This window comes from Ophidiomyces ophidiicola (genome assembly GCF_022830035.1).
Source record: "Ophidiomyces ophidiicola strain CBS 122913 chromosome Unknown scaffold_13, whole genome shotgun sequence".
NCBI lineage: Eukaryota > Fungi > Ascomycota > Eurotiomycetes > Onygenales > Onygenaceae > Ophidiomyces > Ophidiomyces ophidiicola.
In genome coordinates this window covers 367,114-386,123 of record NW_026054653.1, presented here as the reverse complement: position 1 = coordinate 386,123, position 19,010 = coordinate 367,114, and the positions used below count along the sequence as shown (strand labels likewise).

The window sequence follows — 19,010 nt, the reverse complement described above, 5'->3', positions numbered from 1 at the left end:
CTTTTTTGGTGTTTTCTATGGCTTCTATCATCAATCGACATTGACCGCACAAGCCAAGGCTGCTCAGATAGATCGTGAATACCACCGGAAAGAACAATTGATAGAGCAAGCGAAAGCTGAATTCGCAAGGAAGAATTCTCCATCTCCAAAGGAGCCCCAGACAGGCGGTATGAAGCTCTGACTTTTTGGTTACTTTTGAGTCATTTTCTGAACAGATAGCCTACCATTCACTTATCTTCAGGCATTGGCTAACTAGGATATCTAGTAATCACTGACCCCGATGATGCAAGATTTGACCTGGAAGCATTCTTAAAAATGAAAGCAGGCGAAAAGTAAAAGACGGCGGTATGAAATTTATTGTTAAAACGCGAGACGAAACACGCGATAGGGTTAATAGAATCGATATCGAGTGAGAACCTGAGCATTGCACGAAATACGCCCGGATAGCATATCCATTTTGTATTATTTGTATAATTCTAGTCCATGATTTGCTTCCTTGGGATCAAAAAAGGGGGAGCTAAATTAATAGATATCGGCTATCTGTTGTATATACCAGCGGAATCGTCTTACGATTCTGTCATTTGATTCCCTCAGGCATTGCTCCTAGGTGTCATCACTCCAACGACCCAGGTAATATTCAACCACAAGTTCAATACCTGGAAGCAATAAACCTGCGCCTGTTCCCCAGCACACACAACGCAAGGAAGTCAAATGCCTACCTTCATTCGTTCGACAGGAAGAATAGGTCGAGGGACCAACATTTCTAATCGTTTAACAACCTTGTGTCATTGAAATACATATGCCAAGCAGAGCGTGGTTCAATCACCGATAGCATGCAGAAGCCCAGCCACCTGCCTGATTTTTATTTTATCAAGTTCGGTGCCATCCATAACGGCCGCTTTTGGGATTGGGGTTAACAGGTTTGTATCTGCATTGTATTCCCAGCCCTGTTCCACTAAGGATGCAATTAGCTCTGGTGCTGTTGAGCCCGACACACCTTCCATCGTATCACTTTCAGCGGGGGAAGCTTGGAATCCTAAGTATGAAGCAGCCGTTTCTGGTCTGATAGCCCCGTAGACAGCGCTAAGGTCATCCCGGGTGACGTTATTGAAATGTGCTGTACATCAAATCAGCATGTGGCTAGGAAGTTGATAAGCATCCAAGTCTTACTAGAGAAGGCATCCACCAACGGCTTAAGATTGTCCGGCCATGGCAATAATCTTAAAATTTGGTATACAGCTGTATGCTGCTTATTCCAGACTGCCCGCACAAGATTGAACGTATTTTGTAAAGTCACATCTGCGTTCGTCAGGCTTCGCGGGGTCCTCCTAACTAGCATCCGAGCTTCGTTTCTAAGGCATCCAGGTTAAGTGTCAGGACAAGGATTTACATATACATCAGAGGCAGCCTACATTTCTCCCTGAATTAGCAGCGCAAAAGAAAATGCAGAATAATAAATTCCTAGAAACTCCGTATCGGCTGCTAGATGTGTGTCGCCAAAGCGTAGGCAAATCTGGCCTTCGAAATCCGTGAGAGCTTCAAGCAGGGCAGCCGGAGACGAGGCAGAAGCCAGGGCACGATTAAGCTCCTCTAGCGTCCGCGGCGCAATAGACATGGCGTCGAAAGCGGCACCAGAGCGATTATTTGCTGGTGCTGCTTTGAGTACTCACCTTCCGGCAGCTGTCAAGATCTTGAGGAGGGAGGATGACATAAACAGCCAGCGCCAAGCTCTCGGCCTTGAGAACACGCAGCTTCATCTTCATTCACGCGCCAGCCAGGGAGACTTTTGTCGGGGGGTCTGGCTGTGTGCACCGCATTGCTTGCTGTCTACTTTCTTTTCAGCTTGCTCACCCCTTTGCTCCGGCCGAAATGGCCGCTGCCGCCGTCGACCCTTTCCTGAAGGGCACCACAAGTTCGAATACTCGTGGCTTGTTACGGGTGGTTATATTAGCAGTCATTGCAACAGCAGCCATTTCCAGCAGATTGTTCAGCGTAATAAGTATGACGAATGTCCTACCCTTTGGCCTCAATTGATTGAGATGGTTTTCTGCCATTGCTAACTGCTTCCTAGGGTTTGAGAGCATCATCCACGAATGTACGATCAACACTCAAGCTCCGATACGCTTCCATAATCATGGCTAACATCCCCGTTGAATCGCAGTTGATCCGTGGTTTAACTTCCGCGCAACGAAATATCTCGTTAAACATGGATTTTATAGCTTCTGGGACTGGTTTGACGACCGTGAGCTAGGCTGAGCTACTTTTCGAGTTGCGCTTTTGCGAATTATGTCTAACGCTCTTTAGGAACCTGGCATCCCCTTGGACGTGTCACAGGCGGCACGTTATACCCAGGCCTAATGGTTACCAGTGGTGCCATTTACCATCTTCTTCGATTCATTGCCCTTCCGGTCGATATTCGAAATATTTGTGTACTCCTGGCCCCGGGCTTTTCCGGGTTAACCGCCCTGGCCATGTATCTCCTTACTTCTGAAATGTCTGTTTCTCCTTCGGCTGGTCTTCTTGCTGCTGCTTTTATCGGGATTGCACCAGGTTACATGTCTAGATCCGTCGCCGGCAGTTACGATAATGAGGCCATTGCAATTTTCCTCTTAGTATTCACCTTTTATCTTTGGATCAAATCTTTGAAAAACGGATCAATAATGTGGGGTGCCCTAACTGCCTTATTTTACGGCTACATGGTGTCGGCGTGGGGAGGTTACGTCTTTATTACAAATTTGATCCCACTACATGCTTTTGTTCTTATTTGCATGGGTCGTTACAGCTCCCGCCTTTATATTAGCTATACGACATGGTATGCACTTGGTACACTCGCTAGCATGCAAATCCCCTTCGTCGGGTTTTTGCCAATCCGAAATAGTGACCACATGGCTGCCTTGGGTTAGTACCAAGAGTGATTTTTTTTTTCAGAAGATCTACTTACTTTTGAATTTCCAGGTATCTTTGGACTTCTCCAATTAGTCGGCTTTGTTGAATTTCTTCGAAGTCAGATTCCAGGAAAGCAGTTTCAGACCCTACTAACTTCTCTGGTTCTCTTGATTTTTGGAGTCGCTTTCCTGGGCCTGGTATTGCTCACCGTGACCGGAGTGATTGCACCCTGGAGCGGTCGATTCTATTCTCTTTGGGATACTGGATATGCCAAAATCCATATTCCAATTATCGCATCCGTCTCCGAACACCAGCCTACAGCCTGGCCGGCATTTTTCTTCGATCTTAACCTGATGATATGGCTGTTTCCAGCTGGTGTTTATATGTGCTTCTATCAACTTAAGGATGAGCACGTTTTTGTTATTATCTATGCCGTTCTTGCCAGTTATTTTGCTGGTGTCATGGTTCGATTGATGCTGACCCTGACACCGGTGGTTTGCGTTGCCGCTGCCCTAGTTTTGTCTCACATTCTCGATACTTTCCTTCGACTGGATTCCCCTGATCCTGAAGCACAAACCAAATCAGTTGGCGAAAAACCAGTTCAGGGTGGTTTAAGATCTGCTCGGTCTCGTGTTGTTGGTATCTATTCTAATCTCTCTAAGGGGGTCGTTTCAGCTTCCGTTTTAGTATACTTGCTCCTGTTCGTTGCCCATTGCACTTGGGTGACGTCTATTGCCTACTCTTCGCCATCTGTCGTGCTTGCGAGTAAACTCCCTGATGGAAGCCAATATATCATCGACGATTACCGCGAGGCTTACTACTGGCTTCGCCAGAATACTCCACAAAATGCGAAAATCATGTCATGGTGGGATTATGGGTACCAGATTGGTGGAATGGCCGATCGCCCTACCCTCGTTGATAACAACACCTGGAATAATACACATATTGCTACTGTTGGGAAGGCGTTCAGCTCCCGAGAGGAAGTTAGCTACCCAATTCTTCGTCAACATGATGTTGACTATGTTTTGGTTGTTTATGGAGGCTTAATCGGTTATTCCGGAGATGATATCAATAAATTTCTTTGGATGGTCCGAATTGCTGAGGGTATTTGGCCCGACGAGATTAGAGAGCGTGATTTTTTTACTGCCCGGGGGGAGTATCGTGTTGATGAACAAGCCACCCCCACCATGCGCAACAGCCTCATGTAAGTTTCTACCTTTTCTCCATGCTGAGTTTGAGACTAACAGTAATACAGGTACAAACTTTCCTACTATAACGTGGATTCTCTCTTCCCTAAGGGCCAAGCACAGGATCGGGTTCGCAATTCTCGCCTTCCAGCCGAAGGACCCCAGTTGACCACTCTCGAGGAGGCATTTACTAGCGAGAACTGGATCATTCGAATATACAAAGTTAAAGATCTAGATAATCTTGGCCGTGATCACAACAGCGCCGCGGCATTTGAGAAGGGACATAAAAAGAAGAAGGCAGCCGGCACCAAACGGCGGCGAGGGCCCAGGGTGCTGAGGACAGAGTAAATCTTCTACCCGCTATCGTTTATCTTTTGTATTGAAATAGGCGTGTATATTTTGTGCTTAGTACCTGTTCTAGTTTTCTTGCTGTCTGCTTCTAAAAGTACATCACTTTAAGGCAACATGAACAATTCCATATTTCATGGGTTTTGTGTGTTTGTTGCAAAGTGTATGATACGGTTTCAAGAGCAAAAAAGAAATAATCTCAGAAATATTTCTTATTAAGGAGGTTATGCATGCTTGTTTCTAGGGGTATATCTTACAATTCAGAATGGGATGCAAGATGCCCAAAGCCCAATCAACCAATTTGAAGGTAAAGTGGGATTTTTCAAATTGAAAAGTATGAACTGAATCACGTACAGGCATCACCACCCAATAGTCGCGACGCCTTGCCCGGACGATGCATCTCCTTTCTCGGGTTGGATAAATTGGCAGTTTTGCTGAGAACCTGGCAGAACATCGTTGCCTTGAGACAAGCCTGATATTGGATATCCAGCTATGGGCCTTGGTGTGTTGGTTAAAGATTCTTGGTGAGGATCTGGAGTGGAATGTTGAATTTGTGGCTTAATATTTCCCGGTAACGGTTTAGATTGATCTGCAAGTGTCTGAGGTCGAAACTTAAGTAGAATCTTTGTTGTTAAGGGGCGAGACTCCTCAACTGAAAATCGGCACGAATTAGCAAGTGCTACAGTCGAATCAGATATTGTATGATTCATGTACCTCTGTTATGTAGACCCTCTAGAGCATTGAGACAAAGTTCTTTGGCTGGGGGACGCACAAGAACAAGGTAGCTAGTCCATGTCAGAATGTAGATCTATGATGAGGATCATAAGTGCTCACTGTAATGCCTGGACACAAAGATTGACTCTTTCTGGATCATTTGCCAGTGTCACCACTTTTTGAATTAGAGAAGTGTTTATTTCCGGCAATTCACTCAGAAATCTGATAAGAATCTTATCTTTAGCGTCAAGATATGGCAAAATACTCTCCAAAAGCTTCATGGCCCAGATTTCATAATGGGTTGGTATTGAAACACGGCCATTATCCCCATCTTCCTCTTTGGAGCACCTCTTCTGTATCTGCTGGTTATACCACTCTTCATTCATCCAAGATATGGCGACATTTATTCGTGTTCGGAAGTCCTCCAAAACGTATCGATAGAGAAGTTCTCTAATACCATTGCCTAAGGTTTGTCGCTGCCAAGGGGTTTGGTGGCCATTTTCAATCTTTACTTCGTCAGTGTCCGTTTCGATGCCTATAGACGCACGTGTTGCCAGTCGAGTTAATAACATAAGCCAAGAATCGCGATTAAAAGAGCTGGCTGCTAGTCGCCCAAATCCAAGCGCATGTCCAGAGGTCTTTGGTACTTTCGAAGGTTGGTCAAGACTTGACGCCATGGTAAAGACTCTAGCAACAGCTTCTCGTCCAACATCCAGGGCCTCTTCATGCGATAGGGGAGGCGGCTTTGGGAGTGCAAATGGGCCTAGAGATACAAGATCAGCAGGAACCTCTGCCCCTTCAGTAAGAGTAGGAGCCAATTTGGTTTGCTCGGCCACGGCGGCGGCGGGAACGTCCATTGGCTCATAATCAGGCTCGTACTCGTCCTCTTCCTCGTCATCAACGGGCGGCTGTACTCGCTGGGACTGGTGGTCAAAGACTTGCTTTTTGGATATTGTGAGAAAGCGAGATCGGACGGCCTAAAGACTGTTGTTAGAAACAAGTGGACCAGAGGCGGACACTCCACCTCAGGGCAAAAATGGGCATTCTTACACCTATGGCTTGGTCCAATGCTTCCGCATCAATCCGCTGTAAAACTGGCACGGTTATTTTAACCAGTAAATCTGCGGGCAATTGCTTGACATCAAATGATGTTAAGCCATCGTCCTCAGTCAAAGTAAAGAGCTGTGCATAACTGGTTGGGCCAGCTGGCAAGGGCGGTACTCGCAGTTGCGGCGGCGTACTGACACCGAGTCTTGCCCGTTTGGCACTGTCTACCAGGTCAGTTGGCTCTGTTGGAAGTGCTCGTTTTCGAGTTGCTTCTTCAAATATCTCATTTCGAGACTGTGCTATTCTTTCAATGTACTGCTGTATACGGCCAACCAGGGGATGGCTCGGGTTTCTATGAAGTTTGTTAGCTAAATGGGTGGAATCCTGCAGAGACGTATTACACACCTTTTTATCAAGTTGATAAGTAGGGCTCGGGTGGTTCGCTCCATCGATTTAATATTAACTTTTGCCACAGAAGATATTGGCGCAGTTGTTTGTTTAAGCGGATTGAAGCTCAACACAGCATTGATTATTTTATTTGATATTGATGGACGTGAGCGGATCAGAACTGCAAGGCAGTTCAAAGTCGCATTTACATATATTGGGTCACTGGAGCTAATTAGTCAAATAGGCCCGACTGATAGGCCAGGAAATTCCAACGCACTTGGAACCTTCAGAGAAAACGTTCAAGAGCCTATCAAGCAGGCCTGATGCTTCAGCCTCGAGGCTGGGCAGAGGTATAAGAGGATGGTTTCTTGGAACGAGTGCCAGAGAGATTTCATTTTTCTCAGGTCGCTGCGAAATATTTTCTTAGCACACTTCGTTTTTGAGGTCATTAGAAAAAATCTAGGAACGGGCTCACCCTTGGATCAGCAATGACTCCTTGAGTTTGGGCTTGCACAACCTTCTGGGCAAATTTGATACAGCAGATTTTGATTCCAGGAGAAGCACCGTCCCATTTTTTTAGGATACTATGCTTGATGGCTGTCATTCCCTCCCAAAGGGCGGTGTCTGTAGGGTGATCAATGCTGTCAAGGTACGATAGAATCAATCAGAACATGTTTATACTTGAAGCAGTAATTGTGCCAAAGAAAAATGAAGTTCACTCCTAATATAATGGAGGATGCCACATAATTCAAGAGGCTTACTCTTGAAATAGCTGGGAATATAAAAAAATATATATAAGGGGAGGTCAAACGTACATGTGTCGGAACACGAGTGGATAGACACTAGCAGCAACTTGAACTACACTCTTTACCACTGCGGCATCTTCATTCTGTATATCCAACAATTCTTGTATCGTCTGGAGGATCTCCGTCGAGAGCTTCTGTTTCGCCGACTGCGGGAATGCGGGGCTCGCAAATGTTTCTGCTAAGAACTCGGCACCCCATCGTCGCAACTCAAGACGCGAACTGGGGCCAATGATGGGGATTATCCCATGGACAATCTGAGGGTAGAGTGCAGCATCGCCGAGAACGAGATTCCGGGCCGCATCCAATTGGGACATTTGTTCAACAAGGCTGTTGACCGACAGAGCCATTATGTCTCGCGAGTTGACGCTCTGCCCCGAAGGCAGGCTCGGTCAAAGGAATGAAAATGGATTTTTCAATAGTACGATTCAAGACTAAAAGTCCGCTTTTACAATGGCCTGATGTGTGTTGTGTGGTAGGGCTTTTGTAAGGTGAATAGGCGTTTCAGAAGGGTAGGCTTCAAGCGCGGGAAACGAGAGTGATTGAGATCAGTAGGAATCAACTTCGAGGAGTAATCAGCAAAAATCAGCAAAGAGATAAGAGTCCGGTCTACAAGTTAGACAGAAAGAAGTCTATGGCCAGAGAATGGAGCTGCGAATGGCCGTTGGCTGCATTCACGGCAGACAACGAGAGTGAGAGACGGTTGCAGTGCTGCTGATTGGCCAACTTCCACGGGTCACGCCTGTCCACCTTAGGTCTAGCGCTGGCAACTAGTTACGCCCGGAGAAGGAGCCAGTGGTTACCTAATCAGTTCTAAAAATGGTGGGATTTTCCGAATCGCATGGACCGCCTTGAATTCGACGGCATAGCGACAGATTCACTCCAATCAACGGCTTCGCATCGCTAGTTGCCCACTAGGTCTGCACAAAACATGGCGCTGTATGTCAGAATGTGTATGTCTTTCTTATGAAATCTAGGAGCGCTGATCTAGACTCATCCAGCTTCAAATCAACATACTACGACAAGGATTACCGCGCGGGCGCCGCTCTGCTTCGCGCCAGGCGACCGTACCTCTTTAAGAACGCGCTGACAGGCGTCGTTTTATTTGGTTTCTGCATTGGAGTTTGTATGACCTCCCCCCCTCCCCCCCAACATTCATGTTGAAACGAGATCACTTTTCCTAGCCCTACCGCCTGCTACATGTAATATGTGCTGACCCGTGTGGTGCTGTCTCTCAGACTCTTTTACGATAAACGCTGTTGGACAAGACGAATTTTCAGATGTCAAGGTTCCAGATACACCCCGGCAATCGACGCAACAAGCCCAATAGTTGTAACTACCACCAAGTTCAGTTTCTAAGTCGTAGACTTTCAGATTTTGACATTTAAGCATTTGGCAGCCATGGAGTGTTTTGGGGCGTTTGGCGTAGTATGTTTTGTGATAAATAACTATGCATTCTTTTTTTCCCTGGACCTTGTTATATTGTCTGTCTTCTGAGGTGGCTGTCTCGTGATGCTCTACACATTCGTATCTTCCTAACTCCATTAAGGCTCCGTCATGTATGACACCCCGCTCACTCACCTGACCATGCATCCCTCTTACGATACTCTATAATACGGCGCTAGCGACGGCAAAGAACGCTTCAATCTGAATGGGACTTAATTCGGAAGAGACAATGATGGTACACAGAAGGATAGGTATGAATGTATAAGTCCTCAAATGCTTCGAGGCTACCCTGTCGTATTCGAGGTTTTCCATTCAAACACAACAAAGAATGCACAAGCACTGCTCTGAAGATATTCTCGATATTCCAACAAGGTGTACATAATGAGGGGAGCTATAATGCAGAAACCCCACCCAAAGAAGATTGAAAGAACTCCGGCTTTTGTGCAAATAGTAAAGTCGCAATATCTGATATTCCAGCCTATAATAACCCGTGAGAAAACTCCGATGGGAAGAAACGGGAAAGGACCCATTAAAACACCGGCAAGGACGTAAAGTATGAAGAAATATAATGCTAGATTTAATTCGCCTTAAGAAGGGAAATAGATATGAGACAATCCAAAAATACTGTGGCGCCAAACCCTTTCTTCTTTCACATAGCCCCACATCTCAAAATCATGGATTCGCGAGTCCGAAGCGCTCAGAGCCTCCAGTTGTAATCCCAGCGCTCTGATGCGTTGGGCCAAAAATCGGAGCTGTCTGTTTGGGCGAGGAAGCCCGGGGCTGCTCCTCTCTTGTAGCCAGCCCGAGTCGACCAGCCCGTGCAGTTGATGCTGACGGCGAAATGGGTACATCTCTTGAGGAATTGGGAGGGCCCATTGGACCAATCACCGATGGAGCAGGCGAGCGTTGGGGGGCGTCCACCTTTGTTGACGGGTGAGATCGGCGGACATCAAGCGGTGACGCAGATAGGGATCTGAATGAAACGTGCCCTTCGTTGTCATCTGTTTCGACGTGGCGACCAGTGAACTTATCAGAAACCAGACCGAAGTTTCGACGAGGCCGGTCGTAGTTGTATGGGGTGTGCGCGGTGGAGGAATTAGGCGCCGAAACTGAATCTGGAATCGTTGATGCGGATCCATTGGGTGCATTCAAGTCGACAGCATGTAGCTGGGCGGCAGGAGTAGAAAAAGTGTTCGGGTACCGTTTATATTCTGGGATCCTGTCTTGCTGCATCTGATGCCGAAATTGTTCATGAATGGGGTGTTGAGGGTTTGCCCACGGTGTCTGCTCAATGAACTCTTCTTCTGCGGCCTGTCGAATTGCTACTGCAGATGACGACGAAATATGGTTGTGTTGTGAAAAGGAAACAGAAGGTAATGGTGCGGGAATGGTTGGCCGCAATGAGATCTATCATCCAATAGTTAGCGTTCTGCATTATAATGAGGATCCATGAGGCAGTTCCGAAAACACACTCCTAGCTTTATGAAATCTTGTTCAATCTCATGGGGTCGAAGGCTTTCCATGTCGGGCGCTGATGGAAATCCAACATGTTTTGCTGTTCCAGAAAGGATGCCGACTTCCGTGTTGTATGCAGCAAGCTGAGCTGCTTGTTGAACTCTCTGAGTAGGGAAAGGGATGCGATAGTCGGTGATTGTTTCACCAGTATTGAAGCGATCGTGTTGTACTCTATAATGATGCTCTGAAATTTCCTGAAGATACCGCTCCCGAGTGTCACGACTATTTTGGAAGTATGAGCTGTTCACCTGGCTCCGTTCAGCTTGGCTCCGAATGCAGATAGATCTCAGTTTATAAGAGAATAGCTTCTCCTCATGTTTCATCTTCTCATCACGATAATTCTCGATGATCCGAAGTTGACGGAGGAATTCCGGATGGGTTGGGTTTGGCTTTTCCAGCTGCGCAAGTTCGTCATTTATACTCGCAATACGATCATCATAAATCCTGGAAAAGGTGAGTGGCGACTCCCACTTCACAGTCTCACTAACTTACTTGTCACGTAACGCAGCAAATTGCTTTTCCAAACTTAATAGAACATCCATAGCCGAAGTCTTTTTCAAAGCTGTTTGAGGCATCAGACACAAATCAACCGTATAAACCATGAGGCGTACAGGGCTTACATTCTTCCATTCTAGAGGCTGCTTCAGGGTCGTCGGTCCCATCGACGCCATCTGCATTTTCTTCTTCGTCTACCAATTGATCATCTCCATTCGCTACGTTTTCTTCACCTTGCCCATTGTCTTCCGTATCATCATAGGTATCTTTGGTTTTCTTTCCTTTGCGTTTACCTTTTTTCCCTTTTCTGCCTTTGAGAGTAGAAGGGCGAGAATCACCCCCCTTGTCCCCATTCGCAGGAGTTTCGTCGTTCGATCCAGTGTCGTTCTTTTTCGACATGGGTTCCGACGCTGTAATGGTCGTCGCCTCAGCATTGCAATCAGGTACCGAACTACGGCGCTTTCGCATTGGCTCGTCGTCGCCCGGTGTTTCTCCCCCATTATCAGTGGACGTCCCGCGCTTTCGTTTCTTCCCGGTAATTTCTAGAGGTACAGAAGCGGAGCCATCTCTATCGCTATTCATACCAATAGCGACACCATTAGTTCTCAAGTCTCGTGGTGGCTTACTTGGGGATACGCCTTCATCTTCATCCATGTCATCATATGTGGTAGATTGTGCTAGTTTGCTTGGACTTGCTCCGGATATTGCGGCGCTTGCTACAATATTTATATGATCACGGGGGCGATGGGGGGAATCTTCGATGCGTTCCGTTTCCGCCTCGGAGTCGATCTCGCCAGCAAACCTTTCCCGTATAGGCGATAGCTCGTCGAGTTGATTATCATCTAGCCTTTCATCAATCTCGCTCAAGCTGCTGGATCTTCCATCGTCGTTAATATCATCGGAAAGCAGGCCGTCAGGAATTACGATAGCGGTCAGGCCAGAGATCAGTTGTGGCTCAGGCCCAACACAGTCGGGCACCTCCATCAAACTCGCGGCGTGAGGATAATAAATAGGTATAGCAATTGAAAGATAAATAGATAACTAAGAGAGTAGTAGAGTAAGGTGTTCGACTTCTTCGGCTTGTGGATTCTTGATAGATTGTAGTAAGTCAGTGAGTCTGATAAGAGCAGCAGTCTTCAAAAAGGGCAAGGCGCATAGATTTATGGAAATGACAAATACGAGACATGATTTTGAAATAAAGATTACATGAGGATAGCTCTCTTATTCAGAATTTTAGAACCAGAAGCCACATCAGGCAGTGAAAAATCAAGGACAATGTGTTCTTAACATCAAAAACTCTTCTTAACATAGGCAGTCACATTGATACAAAAGAGGATTTTATAGCTAAAGATATAAAGCAACATACCTTAAATGAAGTTGCTCTTTTCACTGCACGATGTTGGGAGTTCAGATTTGTGGCAGGCGTTCGAAGTCACAAGAGAAGAAGCCAAAGCAGCTAAAGCCAAAAACACAATAGGTGGATGAGAGGGGCCATATATTGTGTCTTGAGGATATTTCACACTTCTTTATCAAGATGACGAGTAAAAGGCTCGTTTGCGACAGGACCACGGTGGGGGGTAGAGGACGGAGTAGCGGCGGCGGTAGAGGAGAGGGAGGCGAAAAATCAAGTAGGCGAATCAAGGATGGCAGAAGCAGTGTGATTAGAGAGAACAGATTAGGGGAAGTTGGTAGCTCTGGAAAGACACCGTGGGCCGCGACTAGGACTTGCAGTAAAGAGGAGCGAGCGAAGAGTGAAGCAGTCTGGGGAACCACCACGCCGTGCACCACGCCGTACCCTGTACTCCGTACTCCGTACAGAGTACTGGCGTATGATTGGCGGCATGCGGATGATTTTGTTTCCTCGATGACCTGGCTTGGCGGTAGTGACGATACCGTTACACGCCAGCCCAGCCAGAGTTCAGTGCGCCAGAATGGCTGGCATGCCGTGGCGCAATACATACCGTGACCGAGGCTTCCTAGTACGGCTGTAACTTTAAATTACGGTATCTTCCCCTTTCTGCCAATTTAGCTCCTCCTCACTAAGCTAGAGGCTGCCAGCCAATGGACGCCTCTAGAAAATTCACCGCCTGTGGCGTCGTTCTGACTGGCATGTGTTATATCAAGACGGCGCGAAGTCGGATAGGCCAAACAGTGGGAGGAGATTCTAAGTAATACAAGTGTCATTCCTGCACGTTCGATGATGCGACTATAAGTAGGTTGTCAACTCGAGGTATCACCCCAGTCGAGGGTGATTTAGGCACGCAGGTCAAGCCCTAGAGGTCTAAGTCAGTCAAGCTAGCTGTGTGGCTTCCCATACCCCTCATCGATATCATGAAATTCCTTCAGAGGCGTGAGATATTCGGAAATCATTTCACCTCTGTATGTCTATATTGACGGCGCTACAGTTGCGAAGTACGGAACAAGCCCTCAATATCCACGGAGTACTCCGACCTACGGGCTCTATGCCTTGGGCACGTGATGTGACTCCCTGGCCTCACGCCATTGGAAGGCTGTCGCCAAGACATCTGAACGGAATTTTGAGGAATCTAGTGGTGATACGAAAAGCTACGACCACGCAGTGAGTGAGATTGGAAGCTCGACACTGGGTCGATTGGAGCGATGGGCAAGAAAATCAAGCCTGCGAAGAAAGCAAAAGCTGCTGAAGGTGCTGCAGCTTCGGAACCAACAACTGCCCCAACTCTGATTTTTGGAGAGAAACATACACATGTCGACCCAGTGCTCGCGTCTTTGTTCGCAAATAGTGTAAGTGTTGATCCACGTTTCAAGCTTCATTTTTTTTTAATGCTGTATGTGCCTTTTCTCTAGGCTGGTCCGGTCACTACGCCGAAGATTATTAAACCGCTTAAGGGAGTCAATATAGCCACGAGTAAGGAGAAAAAGGCCTTGGCTAATCGCGAAGTCGAAGATTCCGATCGCACGGACGAAGAGCCTGAAGCAACAAGTAGTAAGGTTAAAGAGGTAGCTATTGAGAATGACGAAGAAATGCTGGATAGTTCAAGTGAGGAAGACATCGAACACGAGCTAGACAATCGCGTTAGCTCAATACCAGCATTCACGGAACAAACTCGGAAGCGAAAAAGAAAGGAAGCAGATGATTCCCTAGAAGAACTATATCTGAAGAAAATCGCAAAAGAAGAAGAGAAGGAGCGGAGGAATCTAACAGAAGAAAAAAGAGCCAAGCTAAACAAGACGACGAATGATGCTGCCAGCGATGCTCAGAGTGGCAATTCTAGTTCGAAAGAACAATATGAAGAACAGGTACCTCTAATCCATGAATCTGTAGGTGGAGACCCCGGATTCGCTGCCCTAGAGAAGTCTACGCGCACTGTGTTTTTGGGAAACGTCCCTAGCGAAGTAATCAAATCCAAGTCCGCCAAAAAGACACTTCTCACACACCTCTCTTCATTTTTTCCTTCTCTGCCAACTTCACCTATGCAACCCAAAATTGAATCAATACGTTTCCGATCCACAGCATTTGCCACAGCCAGTGTACCAAAACGAGCCGCTTTCGCGAAAAAGGAGTTGATGGACTCTACAACCAAAAGCACCAATGCGTACATAGTCTACAACACCGCTGCTGCGGCCCAAAAGGCTCTCAGCTTGAATGGTACGATCGTCTTGGGCCGCCATCTGCGCGTTGACAGCATCTCCCAGCCAGCACCAGTTGATAACAAGCGGTGCGTCTTTATTGGCAATCTAGGATTTGTTGATGAAGAACAGATGGAGTCTGCTACCGAAGACGGCAAAAAACAGCGCAAGCCAAAGCCCCCTGCAGATGTGGAAGAGGGCCTGTGGCGCATATTCAACGAGCACGCAGGCCCCGTTGAATCGGTGCGAGTCGTGCGAGACCCGTCGACACGTGTCGGTAAGGGGTTCGCTTATGTACAGTTTCATGATCAGAACGGTGTAGAGGCCGCATTGCTGCTTGACGGCAAAACATTCCCTCCCATGCTACCCCGCAAACTACGAGTCAACCGGGCCAAAAGACCGTCAAAGAAGAGAGATAACATTTCCATGAATGGTAATCCAGATAAGACTAAATTGGGTCAAGGCGATGGTTTGAAAGGTCGCGGCGCGACCCGACTTCTCGGTCGTGCTGGAGCTGTGCAGGCACGGTCAATAGGGAGGGCGGATAAGAGAGGAAAGATCAGTCCCGTAGTGGTGGACAGGACACCGTTTGTTTTCGAAGGTCATCGTGCGGTGGAGGGTAGGAATGGTGGTAGCTTGAAAGCTCGACAGAAAAAGACCCGAGGAAGACCGACAACAAGGAGTGCTAGACGGGCAAAAATGTATAAAGATTCGAACAAGGCCGGGAAATAAACTAGCTACATTATTTTGCGTATCTTGATTATACATGAATAGCAACAGATATAAATGGCCAAAGGGCAGTGTCGCTTTAAGAAAAATACTATTAAGTCCCGTTGTATAATGTAATATGCAGGCAAAGCGCGAGAAGCGTTTGAGCAAAAATAGCAAAGCATGCAGCAATACGGAATGGAAACAATCAGTTTAGCGACTCACCAACAACCGCTGAATGGCATAATATGGCTGGCTATATTTCAAACAAACGACATGCGCAGCTAGTAGTTCCAAAATTGATATAAGTGCAACCTTGATACGGCATAAATAAGATACAGGAGAAGTGTAGAGTAAAATTTGTAACGAAAGCATGTACAGAAGGTGATGGAGAAGCCGTTTAAAGTACGACTTCTCCATTTAAATACATCCAAAACTGAAAGCATATACGGATAGAAACTCCGACCAGCTCTTCATTTACAGCAGGGCCATCAAGCCAAAGACAGCAGACAAAAGACTACCAGGCAAGACCAAAGAGGAGGCACCGTTGGGATTCGGTACCTGCTCTGTCTGTGATGGCCTAGCGGTCGTGCTGGTCAAAGACGAAGAGCTGCTGGAAGAGGGTCTGGCGCTGCTCGAGGAGGAAGAGCTGGTGCTAGATGCCGAGCTGGAGGCAGAGTGGGCGCTAGAGCTAACTCTCGAAGACACGGTGGATATCATGGAGCTTATCGTCATCGACAAGCTGGAGCTAGGCGTTGGAGAGCTTGAGGGAGAAGCAGTTGGGCTTGGGGCACCCGTAAGGGCGGTACCAGTACCAGTGGTACCGGAGACTGCGAACTGAGGGGTAAAGTTGATGTTCGCCGGGTTCTTGTCATCGACAATCTGGATGGTGTAGTCGGAGCCCGGGCCAAGGTTCGCGGGCGGAACAAAGGCAAAGGAGCCAGTATTCGCAATATGGGCTGAGGTGAAGTTAGGGGTTTGGGAGCTTAACATATCACAGTATAGTGGGTACCTACGAGCAAGAACAATGCCAGAGGAGGGGGTAATATCGCCTGCCTTTTGCAGTTTGATAGTGACAGTGCTAGAAGTGGTTGGCCTCCAGGTGAGAGTGGTAGGAATGTTGGCCTGGAATTGATAGCCGCCAGGGGGTACGTTGAAGGGATTTTCACGGTCCGCGGCCACAGCGGCGACAAAAGCGCCCAGGGCAAAGACAATTGTAGAGCGCATTCTTGTGAGAAAATTGAACGGCGCTGGTTCAGGGGCTGGTGGTGCGTCTGAATATGGGGTATAGTTCTTAAAAGGGCAAGAAAAATCAAATATAGAGTATCCTCTAGTCTGTACAGAGTAATGAAGTTTGTATTAAAAGAAAGTAGATGGAAACGCAGAAAATTACTATTAAAAACTGGCAGCGAGCGCAAAGGAGTGGCAGCTGAGTGGAGGAATGAGAAGGAAGAAAAGTAAGTAAAAAGAATCTACATGAAGAAGAGCGAAGGAGCTGGCAAACATGCCAAACATACTGGAGGTCCACTGCACTATGCCGTATGAGGCTTGACGGCTGGGGTCAAGGTTATCGGCGGAAATTAATTGGCCTGGTTGTGAATTGTGGCGGACATAGCTGCGCACTGATTGGCCACTGCGGGGAAACTATCGGCTGGGCGCCGGGTAGCGCGCCCGTGATGCGCCAGCCGGCAAATCACGCGGGACACCGTTGACAGACATTCATCTGCATTGGCGATCGACCGGGGATGCACGGGAAACATGTTTCTGGCAGGGTCAATGCTGACTAAGCAGAAAACGTCTTTATTAATATTACTAAGCGTCTTCGTTCAGCAGCCCTTGCTCGCCCAGCCTTGATATCGCCTCCATCACGCGCTGGTCCTCATCCTCGCGCTGCCGTGCCATCAGCTATAAGAAAAGCCTGTGTTAGCGTTCCGCTCCACAACTATCTGCATCGTCAGCGTGACTCACTGCCTGCATCAAGCTTTGTCGCTCCCGTTCTCCGCCTCCAGCTGTGTTCTTCTCGCCCGCAGCAATCTCGTGTTTGTATTGGCAATGCTCGCGCCGGCATGTGCCTGTCTTGAGCAGCTGGTGGCACGTGTTATTGCTCCTGCGCGCCGGCGGGGGAACCCGGTCCGGTCGCTGTCGCTTCGAAGTCATCAGCTCCGGCCCGGATTCGCTCTCCCCAGTATCATCGCTGTCGTCTGTTGAACTGTCTGAGCCGCTTGATGATGTTTCATCGTTGAGATCGCCGATCGTGTCAAGCGAGACGTGATTATTATTGTCCTGTCTGGCTTGTGCACCCTGGATCCTATCCATCCCTGAGCTCATTTCACCATCCATCGCACCCTGGGTTGTTGGGGTCTCCTGCTCTAATCCCTGTCCAACAGTGCCATTAATGTTAGTTTCATTATTATGTGAGACACCGGCAGCAAGATCACCCTCTGCAGTCGCTTCCATTATTGGCTCATACGCTGAAAGTTCGTTATTCACTTTCAAGCTTTCAACATTTTGTCGGGCTCTCTCCGCCGCCGCCTCGGCCTTAGCAATTCGTTCCTCCTCCTTCAACAGTTTCTTCCGAAGCTTCTCTGCTTTTAACTTCGCCTTTTCAGCCGCTTCCACCGGGTCTTGCTCACAGGACAGCTTCTCTTTGACCTTTTCTATTTCCTTGTTCGTCATTTCTTCTCTGTGTCTCTTTGCAATTCCCCCAAGTCCAGCTTTTCTAGCTTCCCTTGCCGCTTTTCTTTCTTTCGACTCCTTTACTTTCTCTGCTATTCTCGCTGCAGTAGGATATCGTTGCCTACGGTCCTGAAGCCACGCCGTGATGTCTGCTGCCGATTGTAATGTAGCAGTACGACCTCTATACGTAACCTTTAATTCGCTTCCTTTCATTAGCATAGCAAGTCTCAATTCCTCATTAATGTCATCTTCCTCTTCACTTGATTCATGGTCCTCCGTTCTGGGTGTCAGGCCGAGCTGGTTGTATTTACGTCTTTTCTTTTTCGCTTTTCGGGTTGCGTCGATTGCTGGTGGAGGCTTCGAAGGTAACGGATTGCCAAAAATAGGGATGGGGAGTGGTGCAGTTGGCCGGTTCTCCGTTGGCCTCTGAGAAAATGCAGTTGAGTGTGGACGTTTGTTAGATCGATTCTGGGATCGGCGATCCACGCCGCCAAAATTCCGCTGTTGTCCAAATCCGCCACGATCATGAAGCATTCTTTGTGCGTGAGGCGGACCAGGAGGGTATCCCTGTGGAGGCGGAAATGAGGGGCTTGCGCCAGACCGATCAAAACCCCAGTGCATTGGTGGAGTTGTTATTGTTGGCGAGCTATGGGGCGTAGTATGAAGAGGTGGCATATAGGGACGCGTGTGCATTTGAGGTGAGAATCCGGTTGGCGAAGGGGGAGGAGGACGGTGACATTGGGGTTGATTTGAATATTGCGGAGGAGCGGGAGGGCCATAAGATGGTGGTCGCGAGGACGCGAACTGATTTGTGGTATGCGCTTGGCCATATGCCTGTACAGAAAAGGATGTTGGATGTGGCTGTCGACCGGGCATCGCGTATTGGGATGGTGGACTATTCATGGCGGGATATGGATAGTTAGGATGCGGAGGAGTATGATTGGTATGAGGTGGGCTGTTCATATAACCTCCCCGGCTTCCACTAGGCCCTGAGCCACGTCCCCGTCCTCTGTGGTGATGTGTTGCACCATAGCCCCCACGACCGCGAAAGCTCTGAGGGTGAGCAGCATTTTGAAAGCTAGTTGCGGGTGATGTTTGGGACTGTGATGATGGCGGCGGCGGCGGAGGAGGAAAAGAAAAACCACTGGGATTCATATTAAACACCTAACCAAAGCATAATCAGACTTCA

The 19,010-nt window shown here is 47.7% G+C and overlaps 8 protein-coding genes across 8 annotated transcripts; 2 read left to right on the top strand and 6 right to left on the bottom strand.

Moving 5' to 3' along the window:
• Positions 1-818: 818 nt before the first annotated feature.
• LOZ57_003765 (uncharacterized protein) lies at positions 819-1,615 on the bottom strand (the record flags this gene model as incomplete). The annotated part of the gene is made up of 3 exons (XM_049252813.1): positions 819-1,117; positions 1,171-1,352; positions 1,413-1,615. The coding sequence occupies 3 exons, from the start codon at positions 1,613-1,615 to the stop codon at positions 819-821; spliced, it is 684 nt and encodes a 227-aa protein (XP_049108312.1).
• A 254-nt stretch (positions 1,616-1,869) lies between these two features.
• STT3 (oligosaccharyl transferase stt3 subunit) lies at positions 1,870-4,421 on the top strand (the record flags this gene model as incomplete). Its single annotated transcript, XM_049252812.1, has 6 exons — positions 1,870-1,999; positions 2,072-2,095; positions 2,162-2,242; positions 2,305-2,898; positions 2,956-4,090; positions 4,142-4,421. The coding sequence occupies 6 exons, from the start codon at positions 1,870-1,872 to the stop codon at positions 4,419-4,421; spliced, it is 2,244 nt and encodes a 747-aa protein (XP_049108311.1).
• A 359-nt stretch (positions 4,422-4,780) lies between these two features.
• LOZ57_003763 (uncharacterized protein) lies at positions 4,781-7,722 on the bottom strand (the record flags this gene model as incomplete). Its single annotated transcript, XM_049252811.1, has 8 exons — positions 4,781-5,073; positions 5,136-5,206; positions 5,256-6,112; positions 6,186-6,534; positions 6,588-6,791; positions 6,847-6,977; positions 7,045-7,210; positions 7,385-7,722. The coding sequence occupies 8 exons, from the start codon at positions 7,720-7,722 to the stop codon at positions 4,781-4,783; spliced, it is 2,409 nt and encodes an 802-aa protein (XP_049108310.1).
• A 1,768-nt stretch (positions 7,723-9,490) lies between these two features.
• LOZ57_003762 (uncharacterized protein) lies at positions 9,491-10,875 on the bottom strand (the record flags this gene model as incomplete). The annotated part of the gene is made up of 3 exons (XM_049252810.1): positions 9,491-10,225; positions 10,291-10,777; positions 10,826-10,875. The coding sequence occupies 3 exons, from the start codon at positions 10,873-10,875 to the stop codon at positions 9,491-9,493; spliced, it is 1,272 nt and encodes a 423-aa protein (XP_049108309.1).
• Positions 10,876-10,918: 43 nt separating this feature from the next.
• Positions 10,919-11,812, bottom strand: LOZ57_003761 (uncharacterized protein; the record flags this gene model as incomplete). The annotated part of the gene is made up of 1 exon (XM_049252809.1): positions 10,919-11,812. The coding sequence occupies one exon, from the start codon at positions 11,810-11,812 to the stop codon at positions 10,919-10,921; it is 894 nt and encodes a 297-aa protein (XP_049108308.1).
• A 1,635-nt stretch (positions 11,813-13,447) lies between these two features.
• NOP12 (Nucleolar protein 12) lies at positions 13,448-15,169 on the top strand (the record flags this gene model as incomplete). Its single annotated transcript, XM_049252808.1, has 2 exons — positions 13,448-13,591; positions 13,655-15,169. The coding sequence occupies 2 exons, from the start codon at positions 13,448-13,450 to the stop codon at positions 15,167-15,169; spliced, it is 1,659 nt and encodes a 552-aa protein (XP_049108307.1).
• Positions 15,170-15,622: 453 nt separating this feature from the next.
• Positions 15,623-16,372, bottom strand: LOZ57_003759 (uncharacterized protein; the record flags this gene model as incomplete). Its single annotated transcript, XM_049252807.1, has 1 exon — positions 15,623-16,372. One exon carries the CDS (start codon positions 16,370-16,372, stop codon positions 15,623-15,625), a length of 750 nt encoding a protein of 249 aa, XP_049108306.1.
• Positions 16,373-16,957: 585 nt separating this feature from the next.
• Positions 16,958-18,724, bottom strand: LOZ57_003758 (uncharacterized protein; the record flags this gene model as incomplete). Its single annotated transcript, XM_049252806.1, has 2 exons — positions 16,958-17,050; positions 17,114-18,724. The coding sequence occupies 2 exons, from the start codon at positions 18,722-18,724 to the stop codon at positions 16,958-16,960; spliced, it is 1,704 nt and encodes a 567-aa protein (XP_049108305.1).
• Between the last annotated feature and the right edge of the window lie 286 nt (positions 18,725-19,010).